This window comes from Poecilia reticulata, chromosome 4 (assembly GCF_904066995.2).
Source record: "Poecilia reticulata chromosome 4, P_reticulata-male-v2, whole genome shotgun sequence".
NCBI lineage: Eukaryota > Metazoa > Chordata > Actinopteri > Cyprinodontiformes > Poeciliidae > Poecilia > Poecilia reticulata.
The window spans coordinates 26,290,245-26,300,071 of NC_088833.1; the positions used below are offsets into that span (position 1 = coordinate 26,290,245).

The 9,827-nt window shown below is 39.8% G+C and overlaps 1 protein-coding gene across 2 annotated transcripts; it reads right to left on the reverse strand.

The window, feature by feature from the left end:
- Positions 1-405: 405 nt before the first annotated feature.
- Positions 406-7,345, reverse strand: c1qtnf7 (C1q and TNF related 7). 2 transcript variants are annotated; one of them, XM_008407526.3, is made up of 4 exons: positions 6,803-7,344; positions 5,597-5,777; positions 3,956-4,192; positions 406-2,172 (listed from the first exon to the last, which is right to left on the reverse strand). In XM_008407526.3, the coding sequence occupies exons 3-4, from the start codon at positions 4,182-4,184 to the stop codon at positions 1,544-1,546; spliced, it is 858 nt and encodes a 285-aa protein (XP_008405748.1). In that variant the 5' UTR covers positions 4,185-4,192; positions 5,597-5,777; positions 6,803-7,344; the 3' UTR covers positions 406-1,543. The 2 variants fall into 2 exon arrangements, with proteins under 2 accessions (XP_008405748.1, XP_008405749.1); XM_008407527.3 differs by lacking the exon at positions 5,597-5,777 and having other exon boundaries at positions 6,803-7,345.
- Positions 7,346-9,827: the final 2,482 nt, after the last annotated feature.

The window sequence follows — 9,827 nt, forward strand, 5'->3', positions numbered from 1 at the left end:
AGCTTCAGTTTCAGGATGGCAAATATTTTCTAACTGCCTGCATATCCTCTGCATTTTATCCCAGTCATTTTCTCACCTTGCAGTATATTCTGCTAAATTTAAAAACTCACAACACACAACAGGGGATCTTGTGTTTTTATTTACAAATTATTTAAATCCAGCAGAACAATGCTGAATATCAGTGTTTTACAGAGTTTGCATTCCAATCCGTAATCCAAATAATTAAAGGGAGTAATGCTGACATCAAAACCTTGTTCAAAGCAATCTTAACTGGTAGCAGCGTTTATGTTCCGGGACACAGATTAAAACCACCCCAACTGACCAGGATTAGGATTTACAGATTTGAAATTTGAATGGAGCAGACATGCAGCTTCAGCAGCTGTCTGTACATGGTGTTCAGTGTGCTTTTTTTTTTAACCATCCCAAAGCAAAGGCTTTAATCCACTGGAGATCACAGAGGACGCACGACGGGACTAACTCAAAGAATATGAATGAGTATCACAAATTTAGATTGTACCACACCACAGAGGGTTGATCAATCGTGAATGAATGAGTGGCTTTCTGCTGCTTAACCAGCAGGTCAGCATCAGGTGTGAGTGAAGCAGTCTGCCTCAGATCACCTGCTGGTGGAACAAACCTGGCAGTAAAAGGAAAATAAGCCAGTACATGCAAAACCAAATTTTTGAGAGTGGCCTAGTCAAAGTAAAACCTGTTAGTAGGGTAGAGGTGTGATTTCTTTTTCACATAAGCCTAGGCAGGTTTGGATAGCTCATTTCCCTAAATACAAAAAAAAATAAAAAATAAAAATAATAATAATAATAATAATTGAAACAACTTTTGTATTTATTTATGTTATCTGTCTGATATTTAAATTTGTTTGATGATTTGATGAAACATTTTTGTGTGACAAAACGGCAAAAACAGAAGAAATATAAATGCAGGGCAAATAAATGTTCACATGGAGGAGTCATGTTATGCTCACTTTGCAGGACTTACTTACCAAAGAGAAATTAAATGTTGTAACTCATATTAATTCAATAAAGACTATAATATGGATGGTTAAGGCTGTTTTTCAGGAAAGATCTCCTGTAGCAGGATGTATTACAGCACTCTGTCTTGTGAAGAGGATGATCAGGGTTGTCGATATTTGAAACTATAGGATTTTATTCATTTAATTTAGAAAATATGTAAAATAAAAAAAATGGTTTAAAAAAACAGCTTCATGAATATAGGAGAATCTTAGCCAAAATCAGAGTAAAAAATGTCTCCCAAACTGAAGGTTAGAATGGTTTTTTTTTCTAAACAAATTCGCACCTTAAATTATTTGGAATTTTTATTTAAATCAATTTTTCACCAGAATCAAATAAATCACCTTAAGCTTCATCAGATTTCTGCAATGTTAAATGAATACTTCGCTAATCCCATAGTAGTACAAACATGTAAATAAAACAATATACATAGTTTGTTCACACCAAAAGTGCTCTGATTGAGTGATAATAGCAGTAGCAAACAGTTTGTGGTTCTGCCTTGTTCTCCGGGTTTTCTACCCGTAGTCGGCTGCCAGTGTATCAAAGTAGTTTGTGTCTGCGTAGAGCAGGAACCCAGAGAACAGGCTGTCAGCCCAGCTGGGGTCCGTGAATAAACCGTTCTGATCACTGTAGAAGATCTCCATCCACACCTCGTCTTCAGGGTTCAGGAACATGACGGTGGAACCAGACGCCACGTCGTGGTTTCCTGTGTTGGCGTCGAAGGTCTTAATGCGGTACTGACCGTTCTGCACCAGACTGATGGCCAGGTGTTTGTTGGCCAGTGTAATATCATAGGAGAAATAATAGACGCCTGGGTATGCACAGATGAATTTCCCCGTCTGGGGGTTGTAGTGTCCGCCTTCATTGAAGAGGACCTTGTTGAACTTGATGGGGGTCTTCTCTGTGGGGTAGCTGTTGGTGATTCCCACCGAGAAGGCAGATTTGGGTAGCAGGCTGCCACATTTGCACGTTCCTGCAGTTCCACGGGGTCCCTGCTCGCCCTTATCGCCTTTATCTCCTTCGTGACCTGCAGGGCCAGGAGGCCCTGCATCTCCGTTGTCTCCCGCGGGGCCTCGTTTTCCCGCGGGGCCGCGTTCACCTCGCTCTCCAATTTTCCCCGTCAGGCCAACTCTGCCCTTCACCCCTAAAACAGAAACGCCACAGTTAAATGTCAGTTTTGCAGGTTGTGACTTTACAACTGAAGGGTGTTCTATCGGGACACTATGAAACATATTTTGTCTGAAATTTCCTACCGTACCTTTGTTTTTCCAACCCATTTGACCCAATTTCTTGCAAGATCCACTCCCAGCTCCCTGCTGGAGGGAAAAAAGCTGCCGGCTGACAATGACTACCTTAACCTTAAATGTACGCATGATATATAAAAGACAAAGGAATGCTAATTGTCAACACTATGACAACTAGATAACAAGGTCAGGAAAAAGTTTTAGTTAAAAAAAAAATACAACAAGGGAGAGGGAAGTAGGTCGGTGATGCTAGCTTGACTTTGACAACTTTAACATGTAGAAGTGCTGTGGAATTTGGTTCAGTAAAACCGGCGACCCATACACCATTCTGATGGGTAGAACAGGTCTTTAAATCAGTTTGTTTTCTTAAAATATTGCAAGTTGAACTTTTTAAACATATGGCCTCAGAGTAGTTCAGCTTGTGAAAATATTGATAAATGTACATCATTTCAGAATTATGCACTTCTCTGTGTTGGTCTACCCTACGAAATCTTGATGAAATGTTCTACAGTTGGTGGTTGCTATGTAACACGTGAGAGGTCCATGGGTCACGAAGACTTTTTCACCTATGTACTGATTCCTTATTTTGTTGTTCTTCCATTAGTTGAATCAGTTTCAGCACCACACCTACCCCTTACATTAGGTCACAGCTGGAATGCAGCCAACCTGATATTAGAACAACAACATAGTTTGGAGGCCGCATTCCTCCGAACTATCTTATACCCGATCGCCTCCACCCAGAGTAAATAGCCCAAAGCAACGACGTAGTTTATGTTTGAGCATGCTCCATAGACCCGAGAGGGTTATACAGGAATCCATGTCGTCAGACAATCTAAAACATAAACTTTTTTTCTTTTTACTTTTTTATTGCTGACAGATTTATTGTGTTATGGAGTTCTAAGGTGTTGATGGATTGGTACTTTATTTTGGCGAGACCAACACGATCTAGGCTTCACAGCTAAATTGGATCCTTAGTGGAAGGGTTACATTTGGAGAAATCTTAAAGAAAATTTTTTTTTGGCAAAATAAATAAACGCTCATCCAAACAGCCCAATTTTTATGAATGAATCTATTTTAACTCCTGACACCTTACAAAATCACACCCATCCGCCTATTTTTCACTCTCTGCACGTTGTCGCTTTAAACAGTTCAGTGCAGAAGTACAAGGATGCAATTGTTAGGCTTAGCGTTGCTGGTACATGCCTACAAATTACACCGCGTGTTTTAGCAACTACCACTAACTCCAGCTCTCTATCAGCAAACTGAACAGTCAGTGCAGTAATGTTGAACGGAAACTCAGCCAAGACAAAACAGCTGTGTTTGAAAATCTCCCATTCTGAGTTGAAAACCAGCAGACCAAATACTGAAGTCAACTGGCAGGTATGATCCCCTCCCCGTGAGGTTTTTGCAAGGTTTTCGCTCACATCTCGAGTTATTTATAAAAAAGACTTGGAAAAAGTGGTTTAAAAAAATTAAAATCACTTCATGTCAGACTCTATACGCCTAGGTTGGTATAATAAATGTTGAAGCTGATGACATTTACAAAATGACAGAACAAGTCTGACTTGATGGGAAGGATTGCTAGGCAGGAAAAGTATGTTGCTTTTGATAAAAAAAAAATGTGTTTGATGTTTTTTTTTTCTTCAAAGTACATATGCCCAAAATAAAGAGTCCATATTATACCTATATCGCCCTTTTCTCCCTTTTCCCCCTTTCGGCCGTCTCTGCCGTCTCTTCCTGGAATTCCGACATTCCCATCGGCTCCCTGCGGCCCGCTGGGACCCGGTTTGCCGGGCGGGCCAGGCGACCCTGGGACGCTGCAGATCAGTCGAGGCGCTCCTTTCAGCTTGGACTCAAGCAGCTGCCCGGTGACGCAGTGACACAGATAGATCGCTCCCATTAATGCCCACATCTTCAGATCTGCAGAAGCAAATTATTTAGTGAAGGACAGTTAGTTTTCCGTGCGCAAAACAATTTCTACCCCTGAACTTTTTCTGATTTTGTCATTTTGCAACAAACCTTAAGGAGTTTTATTCGTATTTTTGGACCAACACGAAGCAGTGATTGGTTTAAAACTGGAAGGAACGTCACACATGAATAGCAATTTTTTTCTTTTAAATAGAAGTGTCAATACTAGTCAATTGTACTATGTGGAAACACTTTGCACTGTATTTACTCATGTGTTTTGGAGTGTATCTTCTGCTATTTCTTTTTTCCCATGTAGGTTTTCCCATTCTGAGAGAATAAAATTTGATGAGGACTTTGTACAACATTAGGCCGACCCTTAATACCAATGATTGGAACAACTTACAAAAAAGCAAAGTTAGCTCAGTATGCTAACCCTAATATCAACCTTTATCAACTCAGTAAAAACCAAACACCATGATCAATATAGCTGTTTTTAAAAAAAACTATTGATGTAACATGAGATTATATTTAGTCAGTCTGAATATGGTTGCACTTTTAATTAAAGGTTTTGTTGGCTCTAGTGGCCTCTATTTGAAAGTAGTTCAACAGGAAAGAGGGGGAAAAATGTCACCAGGCCGGGAATTGAACCTACGACCACCGCCATGAGGACCAAGGCCTTAATACATGGGTTGTGCTTTTCCCCTGCGCCACCACAGCACCTGCACTTTTACTTTTTTAATGATATTTTATTTTCTGCGATACGACATTCCATCGTATGATTTAAAGTTTTCTGAACAAGTCGTTGTTAAAAATAAGATTTTGTTCTTAATCAAGCTACCTCGTCAAATGAAGGTTAAATGAAATAAAAATAATAATAACTTCCCATTATACTTTTCAAATATTACCAAGTTCAGTAAGATTGGAAGAGGAGCATCTGTGAACGTCACCCGTCTAGTCTTGCTTCTTATTTTTGATCGGATTCAGGTCCGGACTTTGACTGGAATATTTTAAAACATAAACATGTTCTACACCAAACCATTGCATTCATAATGCTGGTTGTATGTTAAAGCTCCTGCTCCTGTTTTAAGGTACACTAGATAGATTAAATCACATAGTATATAGGTTACTTCTGAAGAGCATAGGGTTTTATTTATGGGCTTCAGAGTAAAAGGGACTTAAGATTAAAAAAACAGGCGTCAGAATGTCATTAATAAAGAAATTTGAAAACTATTCCTCCCTTTCTTTCCACTCCCCAACTGTGCACTACTTCGGGTTGGTCTGTTTGTTACATTGAAGATACGTTCAAGTCTGCAATTGTAATGTGGCAACGTGTGAAAAAGTGTGTGTGTGTTGGGGGTGTGTGTGTGTATGTAGGGGGGAATACTCTTGCAAAACCAAAGAAGGTTTTGTTCTTACAGATAATTAGGTGACGAATGAAACAACAGCTCCGTTTGAACCCTCACTCGGGGTTGTTGTCATGGGGGCAGCAGGCAGTGTGGAGAAAGCCTTTCGTCCGGCGCTGTTCTGTCTTTACTGAACGCAGCATGAGGCCAGATGTGATTTTGTAATCAGGAACAGCTAATATCTGATCCACAGACTTCTCAACCAGCCGCAGGATTACATGAGAGAGAGAGAGAGAGAGAGATGTCAAAACAAAAATCTTTAGCTCTCTTCCAATGCAAGTCTTCTTCTGCCAAGACATTCTCCAGCTGTGACGTAACACGCAAGCGCGACTTCTGTCTCCTAAACACGAAGCAATGGCACTTCATTGGACCCCGCACAATCTAGCTTCCCCAAAGAAGAAGACTGAAGAACATCCCATAAGGAAAGGCATCCCAATGCAGGCAAATCAGCTCTCATCCTGGAAACCCTAACCCATCGTCTTCCATTCCTTACTTCTTACTCCATATGGATGTATACTGACAAATAATCCTGTCCTGTGAGAAGTCTTTAAACAGTTTGGCAGAGGGGGATTTGCGGAGACGATGGATGCACATGACCTTTTCTTGGCAGATTTGCCAACGTGGGTGTGAGAACGCGAGCAGTGCATCTGCTGTTTGTCTCTGGACAGTGGAACATTCGGGTCAGGCCTACAGAGAAACATCGTTCCCTCCGCAGTCCTCAAACAGAGAGAGAACTGTTTCTTCTTCCCATTACTCATGCATTTACTTTGTCTATCCTATAGTCACCCCCAACCCGCCTGCAGGAATGTTCTGAACAGCCCCTCTGGTCATCGGTGTGCATTATATCCGATATCAGGGCTAATCAGTGGCCAGTCTCCTGGGGGTTATGTAATAACTACTCAACTTTAAAAACAAAACGATTAAATGAAGTTCCTGTTTATAGCAGCAGGATATGTTCTTTTATGTCCTCTGCAGGTGGAAGTGCATGTTTGTCTCAAGAGATCGATGTCAGCACTTTGGTGGTCTTTCTAATCAGCTATTCCAAATGGAGGAAAAAGTTAAGAAGTGAAAACAGACAAGAACATTGTCTCACTCGTTCATCGGACATGTTTTTCATGCACTTATTATTCGCTCTAATGACAGAAAAAGGAGAATAATGGTCTAGAACATCATCTTCTCTTCTCATCCCTCCGAGTGAAACACTCTTAAATGTCCTTACCCCTCACTCTACAGCTGTGCGTCTTCACGGCTGATCAAGATTCCCCCACTTTGGAGCGTCTCCGTCCCTTTATGTGCTCATGTTCCAGCCTTTTCCTTCGCAGAACATGTTCCTCTGGCAGGTTTGACACAGGACTCCGCCGCTCTGCTGCCGACAGCGTCTCACAGTGCATCCAACTTCCTTCCCTCCTCCTCCTCCTCCTTCTCCTCCTGCTCTTCCTCCAGATCCACTCCCTTTTCTCTGCTCCATAAACTTCCCTGTGATCTTGTCAAACCCAGTGACCACATGTTGCAGTCTGGATCCGTGGAGTCACGGAAGAAGGCGCGGGTGTGAATCACGCGAGAATAGTAGAGCTTAGATGGATTGATGTTGTAGAATTAAAGTGGGAAACCAGAAATGAGAACAATGGTTTGGAACGTGGTAACCTGTGTGGCTTTAATTTGCATTTATAACGTTTACCTCAAGATGGCGCCATGACTTGATATACTGATCATTTTAACTAATATGTCACATGTTACCTGTCACCTGTAACATGTGACAGGTAGAAACGTACCTGTCACATGTTACGTTTCTAAAATAATAGCCTGAGTCTTCTTCTTTTTTGGGGGGGGGGGGACAAAGGTGATTTTGACAAATAAATAAATATATCACCATACCACCCCCTTTTTTGCCAAGATGATTTAGACAGAAAAAAAAATATTTTTAGCAAAAGAAAAAAAAAACGCCATTGTTTTAGAAAGGATATGACGAAATATTAACCTTACACTGGCCTTTTGGATATTAATTTTTTAAAAATGAATAAACCCCCAAAACATTTTTTGCAGTTATTGCATACTTAAGTGTAATAACTCTGAAGGACTAAATTAAATGTTTGAGACTCACAGTGAAAATAAAAATCGTGATTTCAAATAGTGTCATTCAAGAAAAACAAACACTTCCCTGAGAGTATCGACCAAAAACTGGGACTGCGACAGTAAAAAAGAAAAATGATATAAGTGACAACAATAGTCGTTCTCCGTTTATTTTCCTTTTATCGTGGAAAGCGCTCTTAGCCAAACGTGTTAGCTATGTCTCTTTCTTGGAGAAATGTACTGAGAGCACTATTGGCGCCATTTACTCGATTCGCTCATTTCTCACATTTAAAGTTGCAGTAAGCAGCTTTTACAAAAATATGTTTCTAGCAAATTTGTTAAAAACGGTTACAAAATGGTGAGACAAATTACCTGTGAAAAAAGAAGCTCCTCCATCTTTTACCAGTGTTTTCCAATGCCTTCTAAAGAAAAATGCACCACCACTAATAGCAGAGAGACAACTTACCATTCAAGGAAAACCGTTTACGTGGCGGCTATGCTGACTAGCCTGAGCATCCATGGTAGGTTCTGTTGTAGTGAACCAACCAGCTGTAGTGGTGTGAGCAGTACACAAGATGATTGACAGCGCTAAGACCCTCCTCCTGGCTCTGATTGGTTGTTTCTGACAGCAGTGTATTTTGTGCAGATGACAGAGAAACTCAATGAGCTCGATTTTTTTCACCAATTATATCTTATACTGATCATTTTAACTAATATGTAAAAAAAAAAAATCTTAAAAGTTACATAGTGCGCCTTGTATTACTGCACAGGTTTGACTGTGTGTGTTTTTTCTGTGTCTTTTTTGAACCATGAACTGGTCTTTTCAGATTTCTGTTCATGCTCAGCCTAATACTGCTGGAGGTCTCTTCCTGTTAAACAGGGAGTACTTCCTTTCCACTGTCTCCACATGCTTGATCAGGATGAGAGATGACAACAAAATTAACCACTGAAGGCGTCCCAGATCACTTTTTTTTGTTGCTAATTAACACTGTGATTCATTGGGTGTATTGTATTGCAATTTGGTCTGAATATGAAATTGAATCTGACTGACTATGAACTAAGTTAAATCTGAGACAAATGCAGAATCTTTAAAAGAGGAGGATGGCATGGAGGTCATTATGTAGCGACAAATATTTAGGTACAACATTGCTTTGTGAGAATTTGCTAAATTTTGTATATTACATCAGTGAGCTTGCATGTTACTTGAGGTTTAGAAAATACGGAAAACTGAGCCAAGGACAAACTGATCTTGTGTTAGACAACGTTTTGGCTGAAAACTATTGCTGGTGAACATAATCCTGTCTGAGAAACGGTCGACAAACTAAACAGAGCCCTCATTTGAGTGTGAGATCTAATTTGAAGACCAACAAAGAACTCAGGGATTTGAAAAAAAAAAAAAAAAAAAGACCAAAAAAGTTATTTGGAGCATTTGTTTTAATGAAGAAGGTGGATTATTCAGACAAGACACAGCAGAACTTGGCTTGCTGTGACAGAAACACCTGGTCTGTGACTGGTCTTGTACTTCAAAACTTGACATGCACAGGGGCTTTTGCAATAAAACAATAAAACGAAATATGTTTTAAATTAGATTTTATGAGTGAAAGAGATCCAACACAATCCCAAAAAACAATTTTTTTTCTGTGGGTTGGAAGTAGACCTGTGGTGCTATACTAGATGATTGCACAAAATAACATGTCATTCAACTGAGGGTGAAGAGGATAGTTAAGGCCTCACTCATCAGAACAGAAAATGTGCTTCTAAAGCAGCACTAATTATTCACTTTACTTATTGACAAATGGTGTTGAAACGTAGCTTATTCGCTTTTGTGCAAATTATTTTAAATTCCACAAGAAATTGCACTTTTAGATACTTTTTCTCAATGTTAGCATATGAAGAAAACAAAAAAAGTTGATCTAAAAGTTTTATATAAAAATGTTTAAAACAGAAAATAGACTAGAGCATAACATCAAAAATTTTAACTCTACAAGACATGATAGTCTGTAGTAGACCTGAGGGCTCTTTGTAAATATGAGTCAATAAAAATGCAGCCAACAGGAAGTCAGCGCAGTAAGCACTTTAACATGCTCACTCTTTCCCACTATTGCTAAAAGACGAGCAGTGGATATTGTTGCTATGTACAATAAAGGCGGAACTGATCTAAATGTAGTTATGAC